Here is a 17,904-nt window from a genome sequence, read left to right as displayed (position 1 = left end):
AATCCATCCCGATGTCCTGAACCACATCTTCCATGCTTGGGTATCGTCTCAGAGACCTTTTCGCTACCTACGACAACAGAAAATGTCACCTATACTATCTGAGAGGGAGTATAGGCAAAGGGTCCCTTGGAGATGCACTGCTAGTCTGCTGGGATGGACCTCTGCTTTATGTGTTTCCACTGACGATGCTTATACTGAGGGTGATACAGAAAATCAGAGGCAGTTCAGCTTGAGTTAGTCTTCTAGCACCAGCATGGACGAGACAAGCTTGGTACCCGTTCCTTCACAGAATGTCCCTACAACCACCACGTCCTCTGGCCCACCTCCCAGACCTTCTTTCTCAGGTCCACAGCTCCCTGTTGCATCGGAGACCAGAGACCCTCCATCTGACAGCGTGGCTCCTAGCTGGTCTGACATAGAGGAGTGTCTTTGCTCAGATGGGGTGAAGGCGGTTCTTTTGCACAGTAGAAGGGAATCTACAGGGAAGACTTCCCTGGAAAAATGGAATAGATTCGTGGCTTGGTGTAAGGACAGCAACATCAATCCATACTCTTCACCGATACATAAGATCCTTGATTACGTACTATCTCTCGATCAAACAGGTCTCTCTATCTCTACCCTTAGAGTGCACTTATCTGCAATTAGCGTCTTCCACAGACCCATAGATGGGCATTTGATCTTTGCCCATCCACTGACTGAGACTGCTTAAGAGAATAGCAAATCTCCCCGAAGACCCCAACCCCCCTCTTGGAGCATGGACTTGGTACTATACACCTTGATGTACCTGCCTTTGAGCCTTTAGCCACAACATCACTAACCATGTTCACCATGAAGGTGGTATTTCTATTAGCAATTACGTCCACCCGTAGGGTCAGTGAACTGGCAGCACTAATGGCAACGCCACCCTTGACGGTTTTCAACAGACTCAGTTATGTTGTGCACGCATCCTGCTTTCATCCCTAGGTTTCTGCACAATTTCATGTTAACGAACCTATCGTTCTGCAGGTCTTCTATCCAAAACTGCATGCCTCCGCCAGAGAATCACTACTCCACACCTTAGATGTATGTCGAGCTATAGCTTTTTACATTGATAGAACGCAGACCTGGCGCAAAACGGATTGCCTACTAGTATCCCTAGCGGACCACTCCAAGGGCAACCCGTTATCCTCCCTGCCTGTTTCGAAGATCATAGTTGCTTGCATCACTACCTGCTATTCGATCCGCAACAAGCCCTGTCAGGCTTTAGCTAGAGTAAATTCCACCAGAGCAGTAGCAACATCCACTGCCTTTGTCCCCGGAGTCTCACTGCTGGACATTTGCAGAGCGGCCTTGTGGTCCTTAAATTTGGCATTTATGAACCATTATGCAATAGTTCAGCGGTGGGCAGCGGATTCTACGGTGGCTTCAGCAGTACCTTCAGTCATTAACAGATCCTAACTCCGAAAATGCAACATGGGATATTGCTACATAGTCACCATCAATGGAGCACCTACGATGACCACTCGAAGAAGTTACTCACCTTTGTTCAGTAACAATAGTTCTTCAAGATGGGTCCCCGTGGGTGCTCCATGTCCTGCCCTTCCTCCCCGTTCTAGAGTTGTTTTTTCTCTCTTTCCAGTTATTGAACGGTGAGAGGAACTGAGCGGGGAGCTGGGTACGTGCAACTTTTAAAGGGCACGAACGGCACGAGCTGTTGATCGTTCATGCGCAACCCGGCTGAACACCGCTATTGGAAATCTCCAAGCTGTGGCACTGGGACAAGCCCAACACCATCAGTGGAGCACCCCCAAGGACCCATCTTGAAGAACCATCATTACTCACCTTCATGCAGTAACTTATTCTTTTCACTATCATGTGTGTTTGAATTTATTTTCCCTCTCTTGAATGTAAACCATTATCTGTCTAACAAAAACCTGAAATTATTTACATTTCAATTGGTTACTAGTTCTAAAAAATTAAACCTTACTAATGCCCATATAAGCTGATGGGGTTAGTCAACTGTTACTTACATTTAATTTGTGTATAAACAGTTTATGTAGAATTAAGAGTTATTTTTTCTTAGTGTTCAACAGACCATACATTAAAAACTGCTGTGCAATTGCAGACAATTCAAGATTTCCCCCCCCCCTTTTTTTGTTGTTAGCTCACTTATAAACTGTCTGAATTGCTAGACTCTGCACATCAGACGTTTGTACAGTCTCCTTGTTTAGGTTTCTAGCTTTTGAAGTACTGTAATTATGTTCCTATGTTGTTCTATGTTTGAGACTAGTATGATCCACAATTACAATTTCTGTTGGTATGTGCAAAACTCTAATCTGCTGGTAAAATCTCTGAAGTGGTGGAGGAAAAAACAAGAAGAAATTAGAATAATTTGCCTTATTGTGCAACAGTGAAATTAGCCTTATAAATGGGTAGTAATTCCCTGCAGATGACAAGAACAGCAGCCTTTCCGAGGAAAAAAATTTATTTTTGTCCTGTTTGTTGTAGTCGAAACTGCTGACCAGAATTCTTTAGATCCTTCCTGTTTCTGATGAATTTTAAGCATAAATGTATACAGAAACTCATGTATATATCTTTCATTGAGGAGAACCGATCAGAAGAAAAACATTTCCTGTTGCTTTCTCTTTCCTGTGAGCAACAAAATACGAACTTGCTGTTGGGAGTTAGAGGAAACTATATAATTCTTTGTCACTAGAACATTGTGCAATGAGATTCATCACGAACAAGGGGAGAGTATGCAATTTTAGAGTAAATTGTGCAAAAATTTGGAATAGTGATAAGATGGAGACTTCAGTTGTACAAATTGAGTTTATTCTTGTACCTAGACGTGTGTTTAAAGTTGGGCTGTTCTCACAACATATTTAAAATATCAAAGCTTGTTTAAACTATAGTATGGGTATTTAAACTATACACAGTTTAGTTTAATCTTTGGTATTGGCATTTATATTTTAGTACAGACTGAAACAAACTACTCTACTTCCTTACTTTAGGCATCTCTGCTGCCACCTGTATAGTAGGATAAGTGGATAGTTGCTGCTGCTTTTTAAAAGCCAAGCTAGCTAAAAAAGGGAGTGCCCAATGTGAAATTTTTCTCCCTAATACTTCATTGAACACCATATAGTAGATGGAACATCTGCACTTGTCTTTCAGGACAGCTTTAAAAGCTTTGTTTTCCTGGTCTTGTTTTGAGAAGTTAAAAGTGTCCGGAGAGAGATCACTGGAGTCCTGCATGTATATAAAATTTGTATCCTCTTCTGCATCTGTATTGTAAAAATGAACCTCGTGTATCTGCATCTGCAAATGCGGATACCCACGGGTATAAAATGAATATCCATGGATTTGCAGGGTTCTAGAGGTCACTTTCCTTCCCTACTCAAAGAACAGCAAACTGCAAGGCCTTTGGCTATGTTGACCCATGAGCCTATATCACAAGAGGTTTTGGCTTTTGCTTGTGGCTTTTGGCAGGAGACCAAAATACCAATTCCATCAGACAATGGGGATGACCAATATGCTTCACTGCTATGTGGCTGTACAGTTTCAAGAAAGCCCCTCATCCATCCTAGAGGGCAAGCTGTGATGATCAGGCTCTTTTTCTTCAGACGCTATTGTTCATTTTCTCTGATTGGAAAGGTCTCGTGAAGCACTGACAACCAATATTAAAGGATGACAACAGTCCAGATCCTTAACAGCCAAACAAATCTTAAGGAATCTTTCTGATAGTCTTTTCCTTGTTACATGCCCTTGTTGGTAGATTGGCCTGCCTTCTTAAGCAGTGGAAGCCAACAGTCTAAATCAGTGTTTCTTAAACTTTTTAAGACCGAGGAACACCAAACAATATTTTTATATGAGGAACACCAAAGATTTTTTTTTGTCGTGTGCAAAAAAAGATGGGGGGAGGGAGAAGGGTAAGGTTGGGGGCAAGTTGAGCCAAAAAGTCATCTGCCCCTTTAAGGGCAGTCATTTTGAACTCTGTTGCGCTCTCTGGCACACCTCCAACTGCCTCATGGCACACCGGTGTGCCACAGAACGTGATTTAAGAAACACTGGTCTGAGTTGTAGAGAATACTGTTTCATTCCTTCCCCTTTCTTCCGAGATCATGAAAGCTCTATAGAGACACATACACACAGGTAACGTTATGTTTGCATTTAAAAATTGTTTCAGCATTTAAATATGTATCTCCAGCTCTGGCACATGGGGCAACCGCCTGCCATGTGGCCCTGCCCTGGGAACAGTTGGGCAGCCACCATGCTCCTCTGGCCACAGCTAAAGCCCAGGCAAGTCAGGGACAGTAGAGAGCTGCCCAGCTAAGCCCACCACCACCAGTTAACCTTTCATTGGTAGGATGTTGAGAGCAGGGGTGCAGGCACACTGCTATGAGGCTCTGCTTAGGAAGTGGGCAGCACTAGGTCTGTCTGTGTGCCCATGCAAGCACGCTTCCTAGAAGGAACTTGGGTAGGGGGGAAGAGGGGGAGAGAGTGTCAAATGTACAAGCAGGCATTTCAAATGCCCAAGAAGGAATCAACATTTACCCTACATGTGAAAGTCAATAACGTGGATTACTGTAATTCATTCTATTTAGGCCTATTCTAGAACATAGAATGGAAAAATTCAGTTAGTACACAATAGGGATGTCAGATAATTCAATAGTCATGTAACCGCACAAAATATTGTCAATTACATGATGATTTGATACTTCCGGAGAATGGGGCTGGCAGCCAGTGCGCTCCCAGCCCCATTACTGGGGAGCATCATGCTACCCTGCGCTGCTGCTTATGTAGTAGAGGCAGCAGTGCAGGGTGGCAGGCGGAGCTGGTCTGCAAGGGGAGTCAGTTTAAAAACCAGCACCCCTTGTGGATCATTTGCCTCATATAGAGTCCAACAGTGCAGGGTTGCAGCAGTCCCTGTCTTGGTGGAGGAGGGCGGTTCTGACCTCCCCATGGACAGAGGCTGCCCTGAGGGATATAGAGCAGTTTCTGTCCACAGGGACCTCGGACCCCTTCCTCCCTCCTTCCTCTCCACCCCCTCAAAGCAGCCACACCTGAGGCAGGCCCAGGCTCCCCACAGACGGAGGCTGCTTCACAGACCCCCTCTTCTCTGTGAGGCAGTGGGAAAGCAGCACCATGGAGCTGGTGCTGAGAGGAATTGGCCTTTAAGCTGTCCCTGTTGTCACCCCTGTCCTGCCTCTTTAGGGGGAAGCAGGCAAGTATGTGGAGCTGATAAATGCGGGGAGTATATTTGCTCTAGCCTACCTCCCGCCCCCTCACCTTCTGTGGGGAGGGCCAGGCGGATCCAGTGTTCATGGGGAGCTGGCTTTTCAGTGAGCACCTCACGGGCACCAGCTCTCACTCCTGTGTGACTACACGTTGACAAAGCTTTGGCCAACCTACCTAATGAGTTACATAGCCATGATTCCTTAATGCACCTACGCTCTGAATGGCACTGGGTTCCCATCCGCTTCTTGGTGGAACGGCAATGCATTCTCAGCCCATACAATTTTAAGAGTAGGGATTACCCTAATGAATTATTATGCCATATGAACAAATGTCAGTGCTATTTAAGAACAGTACCAGCCCTTAATTATGAGAATCTCAGACACTGCAGAAATTTAAGTGAACTTTGGGCTTGTCTATACTGCTGCTGTGTGTATACTACAGTTGTTTTTGTGCAAAAACCGGGGGAGCATCCACAAGTGCTTTTTTGCGCCAACAAAAATACAGTACATCAACAGGACTGAGGGCTTTTGCCGGTAGGGTTATTCCTCTCCCCACAAGAATAACTCCTTTTTGCGTTACAGCTCTTGCGGAAAAAGACATGTGTGGATGCTCTGCAGGGGTTTCTTGCACAGAAAAAGCACAGGTACGCTGCCGTTAACAGAATGGCCATCAGAGCTTTCTTGCACAAGAGCATCCATGCAGTGTGGATGCTCTCTCTTTTTGTGCAAAAGCACATCGCTTTTGCAATACGCTTTTGAGGTGTGGATGCGCTTTTGCGCAAGAAGTTTTTGCGGAAGGGCTCTTCCGCAAAAAGCTTCTTGCGCAGATTCCTGTAGTGTAGACACAGCCTTCCAGTGCACCAGGCAGAAACTTTTTCATTCAGAAGTTGGAAAAAATACACACCCTGGCTGTGTCTAGACTGCATCCCTTTTTCGTAACAGGGATGCAAATTAGACATATCGCAATTGCAAATGAAGCGGGGATTTAAATCTCTCTTGCTTCATTAGCATAAAAATGGCTGCCGCTTTTTTCCGGCTCGGAGCTTTGCCGGAAAAAAGTGCCAGTTTAGACGCGGATCTTTTGGAAAATAAAGCCTTTTCTGGAAGATCCCTTACTTTAAGAGGGATAAAGGATTTTTCGGAAAAGGCTTTATTTTCCAAAAGAGCCACGTCTAGACTGGCGCTTTTTCTCCGGCAAAGCTCCGAGCCGGAAAAAAGCGGCAGCCATTTTTATACTAATGAAGCGGGGGAGATTTAAATCCCCTCTTCATTAGCAATTGCGATACGTCTAATTTGCATCCCTTTTACCCAGTATAAACAGGCTTCCAGTGCTGTTAGCTACTTCCTTCATGGAGGAGGTTTACCTCCAGTGTAAAGAGCATGGTGTTATGACCCCAGTTCCATCTTAAAACACTGCAAGGGCCGCACTTTAAAATTAGCGGTGTAGATAAAGCCTCAGGCAGCTTCTACAGTGTATCTAATCACACAAGTTTGAGATGCCCATATCTGATTAAGATGTTTGGTATCAGATTTTCTTAATCCGGGTCTAACCACAGATTAAAGTTGGTTTTGCATCTTTGTCTTCAAGTAATCTAAATTTCCGCTCCCTTCCCGGCCCTTCCACATTGGCTTTTATCAAATAGAAGTATTTTTCTTTTAATTCATAGTGAATTCCATCATGTGTCTAGGTCTTCTGAAGGAAACCTGGAGAAACCTTGCTGGGAGCATTTGTTTTTAAGTAGTGAAACTCATGATTTGCTGATACCTGATTAAAGTTGAAAGCTACTAAATCTTCTCTTCCCTTGATGTGTTTCTTTAGGCTCCCCTTTTCAATGGATTTCAGGGTTCTGATCTGCTCCTGGATGTTCCCATATGTCTAGGGGCTGAAAGACTTTTTAAACTAAACGCTATATATTCTACTAGTGAGGAGATAATGTAGAGTGATAATGTAGAGGGATGTAAGATATTGGGTAATTGAATAGATGTGTAACTGCCTGAAATCTTTGAGGTTGCATGACTATTTGATAGTCCATGGGGGTGAGGCCAGCAGTCAATGTACTCTTGACTCCTCTTGTAGGGAATCTCCTGTCACCCCATGTTGCTGCCTCTATCAGAGGCAGCAGAATGAGGTGGCAGACAGAGCTGATCTGTGAGGGGTGCCAATTGGAAAAACCATCTCTCCATGCAGATGGGCTGCCTGCCATCCTGTGCAGTTGCATCTGATACAGAGGCAACAGCATGGGATGGCAGCAACCCCTCTCTGTGGGGAACTCAGCCTCTCACAGACAGGGGCTGCTTCACAGCAGTCTTCCCTGCCTTCCTCTTGCTGCCTCTCATAGAGGCAGTAGTGTGGGGTGAGGAGGGGAACAGGCAGCACTGTGGAGTAGGTGTTGGAGCGAACCAGCTCCACCTTAGCACTGACTCCTGCTCCCCCTCCTTGCTGCCTCTGATGCAGAGGCAGCAAGGTAGGGAATGTGTGGAGTTGAGAAGATTAACCTTGGTTTATTTGTTAATCATGTAGTTAACTACACGTTGACATCCCTAGTGCTTACTACCACTGTGTCCATCTTCCAGTTTTAAATCCCTCTGTCACAGTTCTCCCTCCTATTCCAGCTTTTTCCACGCATCTTTTCTTCCCACTTGTTCCTCGCTTTTCCATTCTGTTGTCATCTTCCCTATCTTCACTTTTGCTGCCTCTATTTGCTAGCCCTTCCCTGAATGCTCCTGTGCTTCTGTTTCACTAAGTAACATGAGTGTAGTGGATTTTTACTCTATGATATTGCTGAGAGAGTGCTATCTTTTTGCAGAATCAGCGGAGTTGTAGGTATGATTCATTGCTGGGGGGAGGATGAGGAAAGACTTTCTGTGCTCTTTTCATTCCCTTCTTTATAGATTGCCCCATCAGCAAAAGAGTATCCTGTCTGGCTGTACTGCTCTTGCAATACTGCTTCCCTAGCAAGAGCAGCATAGTAAAATGCTGGTATGGCTAGACTACACAGTTTTTCTGGGATACCAGAGGTGTTCCGGAAGAACTGTTCCGTGTTCAGTGAACTCGTTTGTTCTTCTGCTTTTTTTGCGAGGAATAAGGGGGTTCCAAAAAGATGTGGGGTTTTTTGTTTTTTTCTTCAGACATTTGGCCCAATCTAGACGGGCCAAATGTTGGAAAGGCCTCTTCCAACAAAAGAATCGGAAAAGCTATGCAAAATGCGGAGTGCATTTTGCGTAGCCTTTTCCGAAAAACTAGTGTAGTCTAGCCATCCCTTTGTCAGTTGATCAGTTAAATTCTGCACACAATTTAAAATTCTGCATATTTTGTCAAAATAACTCTATATAATGCCGATTTCAGTTATTTTTAGTAATTTATTACAATGTATGTCAGCAAATATGTCTGCAACAATGCAGACAACAAAAAAGTCACCCAGGAATATAGTTAAAGAAGCCACTATGACAATCCAGTGTCCTTTCTCTATTATGTGTGTGTTGGGTGCCTCCGTGTGGTGTATCTCACATGCGAATTGGGCACATCTGGGGGGGATGACTCCTCTGATCTCAGACACCTGCACCACCTATCTTCTCTGCCCCCTCTCTCTTCCCTCCCCCCCACCCTGTCCAGAGATCCAGAGAGAGAAACAGCTTGATGCTATGTCCTGGGCTTTATTGAGTTTCCTGCATGCTGCCACCTTTTTTCAGCACTTGCTGAGAACTGCAGCTTCCTGGAGCTCTCCATCTCTCCCTCCTCCCAGCTCCCCTTCAAAGTGACCAGTATTTGTGATCTGGAGAGCTAGGCTTTGCTGGGTCCAGTGGCCTCTTGTGGCAGCCTACAGCTCTGCAGCATCAATTCTACAAGGTAAAATTAAACTTGGCACAGAACATAATTCTGCATGGTGCAGTAGTGCATAATTTGCCCATGAGTACTGTATCCAGAAGCACAGGCATGGTTCATAGCTAATTTAAATCCTTGATTTAAGTGTTCTGGCACTCATGGTCTCCAAAAGTCAGGGTAGTCTAGTTTGCCTTAAGATAAAGATATCTTTAGACTATATATTGGGATTTTCTTTATGCTGGCTGCCAGGTTGTCATATCTACTCTTGTCTGATATAGGTTAGAAAACAGTGCCTTTCCACTACTGTTTTTTTCACAAATAGTATGATATTTAGTATTTTCTTTGAACCATAGTTTGTCGAGTGATAAATTGAAAATCTTTTTTATAATTTAAAAAAGTTAGCTTTCAAGCTTGTGTAGAAACTTGAAAACTTGGATCCTCAAGTCTGGGGGGGAAACAAGAGAAAGCAAATAACCCCTGCAAACAGTTTTGACTCTTCAGTATCTCATCCAGATTTTTTGAAAGCTTATGATTGGCAAATATTGCAGATGATGCCTACCGGTTGCAGTATGCCAGGTACTCTGCCTATGACTCTTTGTACTGGCGCTGAGCTTGCTATGTCAACTGCTGCTAATTGTATTTATGTAATAGCAGTTCTTAAATTTTTTGAAAATCTTTGTAGACTTGAATGATCAAGTTCCTCAATGTTTAGGCACCAAATAAATGGCTTGATTATCAGCAGATATCAGAGTTGTGGGTACTTGACAACACTTTCCATCCTTGAGCAGAGTGAGTTTGGTCTTGTGTACCAATGTTGAGGTAATTTGCACTTGTTCAGATTTGTGCCACAAAGGTTCTTATTTAAACATGAGTCTTTTTACTTCTGTGAAAATGACATTTTAATACATTTTATTAGCTTCTATTCAGTATGAAACAATTTTCATCCTATCTTACTGAGTTCATTACATATTTTCCTTAATATGGGTGTTTTTCATTAAAGTTCATTTGAAGAATATAGCTGTTAGAAACTTTCACAGTTTAGGAAATATAAAACAAAGAAAAGAACTTTAATCCAAGCCCCAACGTGTCTCACAAATGGCAAGTTTCAGTTTCCTTGCCTCTGTAAGGGGCTTACTTCAATTCTTGTCACTATCAAAATGTTCACAGGAGATCTACAATATGGTCTAGAAATTTACCTTTAGTGCTTTGCATTTTACATAATACAGTTATATAAAACAAATATACAACCATCCCCCCACGGTGATCCAAAAACTCCTCAGATACAATATAAAAATAGGGGGATCAAGAGTTTAGCCTATATAAAACTTTACATAAACCGTCTTGTTCTATCTGGGCATTTGGGTGCTGAGGAAAGTCTGTTTAACTGAGTCTTCCCAGAGCTGATGAGTGAACCATTTAAAAGGCTACACTATTACATCCCTAGCTCCAAGCACCTGAATCTGTCACCTGCATCTACTGGCAGAATTCAATGGTAACAAGAGTCAAGATTGAAAAGTTGAAGGGAAAGTGTTTGAAGTTGTTTGGTAAATTGCTTAATGGCTAGTGAACATTCAGAATAGAGAGTTGCTTTTGTAAAGATTCACCCTTTCATCTGATAAAGGTGTTAATTGTCACAGCTATCCATGATCTTCTAAACCCTTCCATAGATATCAGATGAATGTTTCTAAAAATACTCTAACAGTAGAACCCCTATACACTAAGTTAAGGAGTGGTAGAGAATGTTCTACAGAGTTAAAAGGTAATCTGCCAAAAAAGTTTAAATATTGTCCATCTTTCTCTATAAAGTGAGAGCTCTACAGTTAGATGAAGATGCAACTTCTATATAATTCAGATCAAAGAGAGAGAAACACTACCTTTCAGTCAAGCAGTGTTACATCTTTTGAATTGAGCTGTTTTTAAATATATTAGATCCCTTCTTATCCAAGTTGGGGAGAGGGAGTGGAGATGAACCTTTATCTGGGATTCCATTTCCCAAATTCTCTCTAGCTGGGTTGGATGCTGGTTTACTCTGAGAGCCCGGCCCTTAGGGCCACAGCATAGCACTGCGTACACCCTGGCACACAAGGTAGCTACATATTTTATTCTTGCAAAGGACTTAGGCTCAATGGCTGCAGGTCGTTACGGATGTCTGTTCCAGTCCCATGTCTCCCAAATGTCAAAATATCCCAATTACTGGCAAGCAGACGGCTACACAAAAAGTATATTTTCTTGATCAATAGGTGAACAGGAAGGGGTACCCCAAGCCTGGAGCATCCCAATGGCAGAACAGACCCCCCCCCCCGGGGTTCATTGGCAATTTGCGCTGCAGCTGAATGTCCCATTAGCTCCCCAGAGATCTCCCTCCAGGCTCAGTGTCCCCCATAGGCTGTGGCAGGCCCTGTGTCCCTTCTGGCTCAGTCTCTGGCACAAGTTGCTGCACTGGACCGCATTCTTTTTTCTCCCTGCCAGGTGCTGCTGTTGCTGCTGGGCCCTGGCTTTCCTGTCCATTCCTGCCGGCCCCTTGCCACTTCCCAGCTGCTGCCTGCCCGTGTTTCTTGCCCTTGTTCGCGGCTGCCTCGGCATCCTCCTCATGCAGCTTTTTTTTAACAGCATGGGTCATGTTGATTGGTGGCTTCTTGCTGCTCAGGCCTCGCAGCAGTTCCAGCTGCCGTCTCCTCTTGGCTACCAGGTCACTGGGCAGCAGTTCAAAGTGCCACTTTTTGCTGCCCCAGGGCAGAAGTGCAGCACACTCCTCAGGGAGTCAGGGCTGGAAATGGCCGAGGAGATGGAGAAATAGGCAGGCCGCCATGTGGCCCACAACCCCAGTCCTGGGGAATAACTTGAAGCTAGGGCTAAGCCACCAGCCATATGGCCCCACTCTGGAGTAGCTGCTGAGGAAGTGGACAGGTCTCAAATTTTTGGTGCACGCCCGTGCAGGCATGCACCTTAGGGAGCCCTGCTTGAAACCTCTGAAAATCAGGGCAACTTCTTCAAATACATAAAATGGATTTGTAAACCTAACTTTAGACACACATGTTTGAAAGCATTGGCCTGTTTGGTTAAGTTGCTGTAGATTTAGCTGGTCACTTCTCAGCAGTGAGTTGGAGTTTTGCCTCTTTATTCTTGACAGGAGAAAATTTGACAAAAATGTAACTTTTCATATAAGGCTTTATTTCCTACAGTCCTGTGCTGATTAATGCTGCTCATCAAAAAAGAATGGTCATTGATTTGACAGATGTATCTATCTGTTTCACTCTGAGTAAGGCAAAAAATAGCTGAAGAGTTTTATATAAGCTTCTGGGAAGCAGCTTTTGTTACACTAACAGAAACCCTGGGAATCTGTCTGTCTGATCATCAAATATTCCCTTGTAGGCTTGAATGGAGAGAGGAAGAGGTTGTTGGCCAAAAGCCATGATGTTCATGTTGCTCTACAAGTAAATAATTCCTACAGTGTAACAGATCATCTGCCGGAAACATTGCACTTACAGCCAGATGGCTTTGGCTTTGCTGTTCAGTACATAAAAATGACCATACTGCATAGACCAAAGATCCATTTAGTTCTTCCAACAGCAGCTGGTGCCACATGATTCAGAGGGAATGAATAGACAGGGCAATTTACTGAGGGATCATCCCCTGTTGTCCAGTGCCTTTTTTCTGGCAGTTGAAGGGAGTTGGGAAAGACAGAGCATAGTGTTGTGTGCCTGACCATCTTGGCTAATAGATCCATTGATGGCTGTCTTATGTGAACTTACCTAATTGTTTTTGAACCTAGTTTATACTTTTGGCCTTCACAACATCCCCTAGCAATGAGTTGCATGGGTTGACTGACTGCCAGATGTGAAGAAGTGATTTCTTATGTTGGTTTTAAACCTATTGCCTATTAATTTAATTTGGTGACTCCTGCTGCTTGTTTTATGCCTTCATTTCTTCATACCACTCACGATGCATTAAGATTTTAACGAACATAATGTTAGAAAATAATGCTGATGAGCTTTCAGAAATACATACTTTAGAGTTCTGTATGTAAGCTGTTTTAGAGCACACCCTTTGTTTAAAAAACAAACCTTAACATTATCACTTAAATGATTTTGAAATTTGACTTGTAAAGCTGCCTGATAGCAGGTGTTTAAGGAGAACTTAATTTTTCCTCTGGCCTCTACACATGATAGTCAATTTAATGTTTCAGATTTTAATAAAACATCAACATTTTTTGTCAAAGATTCATCTGCTTTGTGTGTGTGTGTGTGTGTGTGTGTGTGTGTGTGTGTACACACTCTTGTAGAATACTTAAATGCCTTAATCCGAAGTATTGCGGTTTTGCCCTTTCCATAGATTGTGGGGCAAAACTGACATTTTGTTTGTTCAGTTACTGGTGTTAGGGTTTTGTAGAGATATCTGATCACTGTGCTTTCTTTGCAGCTTAGTTCAAGGGTATTGTAAGCCACTTGCAGTTGTTTTAAATCTACATGTATTAATAGATTTTTACAGTCAGAAGGTTCTGTGAGAATATTTAGTCAAGCTACCTAATAACTTTTACATTATGTAATAAACACTTGCATAGATTCTCCGATCAATAGATCAAAAGAGCCTTAAGCATTAACAATGAAGCATGATAGGATAAAACTAGAACTGTTTTGACACAACATTTAGCACATGCTGCAGTACTTACAAGATGTACAATACTGGACTGCTTGCATTGTGGTCATTTCAATATATACAAATGTTGGCCTGTGCTAAATTTTAAATAGTCTTGGTTTTCAAATATGGCTTTTCTTCATTCTTTGCTAGGTGACAAGGCTCTGGATGGTTACAGTAAGAAAAAGTATGTCTGCAAGCTACTCTTCATCTTCCTCCTGGGGCATGACATTGACTTTGGCCACATGGAGGCTGTAAATCTACTGAGTTCTAACAGATACACAGAGAAACAAATTGTAAGTAATCTTTCAACTCTGAAGAAGGAAATATCTATGAAATGTCACACTATCTTGTGTTACCTCACTGTATAGCTTAAATGAATAGTCTTTTTTTTTTTCCCCCCATTGCTTTCTTTCTGCATAGTCTTAGCATGGTTTTAGCTGGGCTGCAGAGTAGCTTTTAGGTGTACAGATGAGTCCTTTACTTGTTTGGTTAAGTAACTTGAAGAATTTTGTTGCCTTTTTTAACCTCTAAAATAAATGCTGCACTAACTGCAACAGAAGTCATGTCACATTTTTAATGTAACAGTACCAAGGTGCGCACACTCCATTATACAAGCTAAGTAGAACATTTAGACATGTTATGGAATCCCACTCTGGAAAAAACCTATGTGAAGGATAACTGACAGGGTACAATCCAAGCTTAAAAAAATTCAGATACTTGAGATCTCTATTAAACCCAACATTTGGGGCTGGTGAGGCGGAAGTAAGAATGAGTTTAGTTAAGTGTCAGAATTGAAAAGATATACTCTGCTTTTTTATATATAAGGTGGTTGCATAACTGTCTGGATAACCATTTTCAGAGAGCAGTTAACGGTTCACAATCAAGCTGGAAGGGCATAATAAGTGGGGTACTTCAGGTCTGTTTTGGGACCGGTTCTGTTTAGGGATGTTAAAGGCTAGTAGATATCCTCCCCTCCTCCCCCTTTGCTGCCTCTAAGTGGTAGCGCCGCACAGCCCAAAGGGCAGCACTACCCTGGAACCCGGGATCAGCTGGGGGAGTCCTGTGCATTTCAAAGCAGGCACACTGCGTTCAGCCCAGAGTCAGCAGACTTCCCAGGAGGGGCTCTTATACATTTCAAAGGAGGAATGCAGAAGTGTATATTGACTAGTTGATTGAAATTCCGTAGACTAGTCAATTAACTGCATTTTAAAATTCTTAGTTCTGTTCAATCTCTTCATCGATTTAGATATTGGCATAGACAGGGCTCGACAAATAATACAATCTTCTCACCCACGGCAAGTAGATTGCAACCCAGAAGAGCCAGGTTTGGGCAATCTGCGCATGCACAGAATCATCTGTGCATGCGCAGATCGCTGGACAGCACGGTTGGCGAGCGGGGCTCGCTGCAGTTCGGCGAGGCCTGGGCCTAGAGTACACTTACTAAGTTGGCAGATGATACTAAGCTGGGAGGGTTTGCACGTGCTTTGGAGGATAGGGTCATAATTCAAAATGATCTGGAGAAATTGTCTGAGGTAAATAGGATGAAGCTTAATAAAGACAAATGCTAAGTACTCCACTTAGGAAGGAACAATCAGTTTCACACAAACAGAATAGGAAGCAACTGTCTAGGAAGGAGTTCTGCAGTAAGTGATCTGGGGTCATAGTGGACCACATGCAACAGTGTCACACCGTTGACTCATTTAGCAAAACACACAAAGATGATTCTGGGATGAATTAACAGGAGTGTTCTGTCAAGACACTAGAAGTGATTCTTCTGCCCTGCTCTACACTGATTAGGTCTCAATTTGGAGTATTGTGTCCTGTTGTGGGCACCATATTTCAAGAAAGATGTGGAGAAGGTCCAAAGAAGAGCAACCAAAAATGATTAAAGCTCTAGAGAACATGAGCCATGAGGGAAGATTGAAAGAATTGTTCTTCTTAGCTGTGTCTAGACTGGACACTTTTTCCAGAAAAGCAGCCGCTTTTCTGGAAAAACTTGCCAGCTGTCTACACTGGCCGCTTGAATTTCTGCAAAAGCACTGACGATCTCATGTAAGGTTGTCAGTGCTTTTGCGGAAATACTATGCTGCTCCCGTTCAGGCACAAGTCTTTTTCCGAAAAACTTTGCTGTCTGCACTGGCCCTTTTGCACAAGAGATTTGTTTTCCGCAAAAAAGCCCCAATCACGAAAATGGCGATCGGGGCTTTTTTGCGGAAAAGCGCATCTAGGTTGGCCACGGACGCTTTTCTGCAAAAAGTGCTTTTGCGGAAAAGCGTCCTGCCAATCTAGACGCACTTTTCTGAAAATGCTTTTAACGGAAAACTTTTCTGTTAAAAGCATTTCCGGAAAATCATGCCAGTGTAGACGTAGCCCTTTAGTTTTGAAAAGAGAAGATGGAAAGGGGACATGATAGTGGTTTTCAAGTACCTAAAAGAGTGTTACAAGGAGGAGGGAGGAAAAATTGTTCTCCTTGACCTGTGACAATAGAACAAGAAGGAATGGGCTTCAGCTGCAGCAAGGGAGGTTTAGGTTGGACATTAGGAAAAACAACCTAACTGTCAGGGTTAAACACTCGAATAAATTGCATAGGGAAGTTATGGAATCTCCATGTCTGCAGATATTTAAGAGCAGGTTAGATAGATAGATACCTTTATCAGGAATGGTCTAGAGCAGGGCTACTCAACATGCAGCCTGTTTGTGTGTGGTCCATTGTGCGTTTTGGGTTTACCCAGGGCTCAACAGGCAGCCTGCGGGTGAAATCCTTTGAACATGGCCTCCACTGGGAACATGCTCCACAACAGCAAGTCATTATAATGGGCTTCTGTTGATATGTGTTTTAGTAGTTAAATTCCTGGACTGTCATTGCTCATTAAAAGTGCTGTCATATTTGTGGAAATGGGATAAATATTGCATTTTATTAATATCAGCAGAACTGACTTAAATGGGGCCTGCGTGTTGCGTAGTCTTGCCTTAGTCTTTGTATTCATGCCCACCAGCGTGAGAGAAGCTATTTGCATACATATTTGCATGTGTACAGGCAGTCCCCGGGTTACGTATAAGATAGGGACTGTAGGTTTATTCTTAAGTTGAATCTGTATGTAAGGCGGAACTGGCGTCCAGATTCAGCCGCTGCTGAAACTGACCAGCGGCTGAGTACAGGAAGCCCGAGGCAGAGTTGCTCTGGCCCAGGCTTCCTGGAATCAGCCGCTGATCAGATTCAGCTTGTTGAAACTGATCAGCAGCTGCTTCCAGGAAGCCCGGGCCAAAGCAACTCTGCCTCGGGCTTCCTGTAGTCAGCGCTGGTCAGTTTCAGCAGCGGCTGACTTGGGGACGCCTGGGGCAGAGCAGCTGGGGTGCTGCCGGGTTGGTCCAGTAGCGCCCAGAGTGGTGCTGCGGGACCAACTGGCAGCGCCCCAGCTGCTCTACCACAGGCGTCCGGAGAAAAGCCTGGTCTGCTGGGGGGAGCGGGGGCATACTAGCTGCGCCCCCCCCCTCCCCCCCCCCCCCCCCCCGCAGCAGACCAGGGAGACGCGGGCGGCGGACCGAGACGCACCGCGGTCCCACTGCCCGGGTCCTCCGTGGCCTTGCTCTGCGTCTCCCTGGTCTGCTGGAGACCAGCAGACCAGGGAGACGCGGAGCAAAGCCTCTGAGGACGCCGGCAGCTGGACAGCCACGGTGCGTCTGGGCTGTCCCGCTGCCCACGTGCTCTGCGGCTTTGCTCCACGTCTCCCTGGTCTGCTGGAGTCCAGCAGACCAGGGAGACGCGGAGCAAACCCCGTTCGTAACTGCGGATCCGACATAAGTCGGATCCGCGTAACTCAGGGACTGCCTGTATATGCAACCACAATTAAGTTGCGGCCCTCTGCATGTGCTGAGAGTATCATTGTAGCCCCCAGGGCTTCCAAAGTTGAGTAGCCCTGGTCTAGACAGTGCGTGGTCTTGCTGTGAGGGCAGAGGACTGGACTTGATCTCTTGAGATCCCTTCCAGGTCTTTTGTTCTATGATTAATGTCCCTAATGGGAGAACATGCATTTACTAGATGTATGTGATGTGATGGTGTGTGAAAAGAATAGAATAGCGCTCAGGCCTTTTAGGAGTAAATACATTATTTAGGTGGCATGTACACGTGATTTTTTTTTTTTTTAAGACATTGCTGTATTCAGTTTTAGACCTTTTCTGTTATTGGACTGAAATTTCATGGACTTATTTACACAACTCCTAGGAGAGCTG

At 44.0% G+C, this 17,904-nt stretch overlaps 1 protein-coding gene across 8 annotated transcripts in view; it reads left to right on the top strand.

Annotated features, from left to right (window-relative positions):
• Positions 1-17,904, top strand: part of AP2A2 (adaptor related protein complex 2 subunit alpha 2) — a 106,999-nt gene that overhangs the window by 43,110 nt on the left and 45,985 nt on the right. For all 8 annotated transcript variants that reach the window (XM_089778687.1, XM_075928223.2, XM_089778686.1 and 5 more), the window contains one exon: positions 13,825-13,967. In XM_089778687.1, the coding sequence (XP_089634813.1) occupies positions 13,825-13,967 (143 nt within the window). The remainder of the gene's footprint in view (positions 1-13,824; positions 13,968-17,904) is intronic.

The sequence above is a fragment of the Pelodiscus sinensis genome, chromosome 5 (assembly GCF_052426305.1).
Source record: "Pelodiscus sinensis isolate ZL-2025 chromosome 5, ASM5242630v1, whole genome shotgun sequence".
Lineage (NCBI taxonomy): Eukaryota > Metazoa > Chordata > Testudines > Trionychidae > Pelodiscus > Pelodiscus sinensis.
The sequence above is the reverse complement of the archived record's forward strand: the minus strand, read 5'-3'. Positions and strand labels throughout refer to the sequence as shown.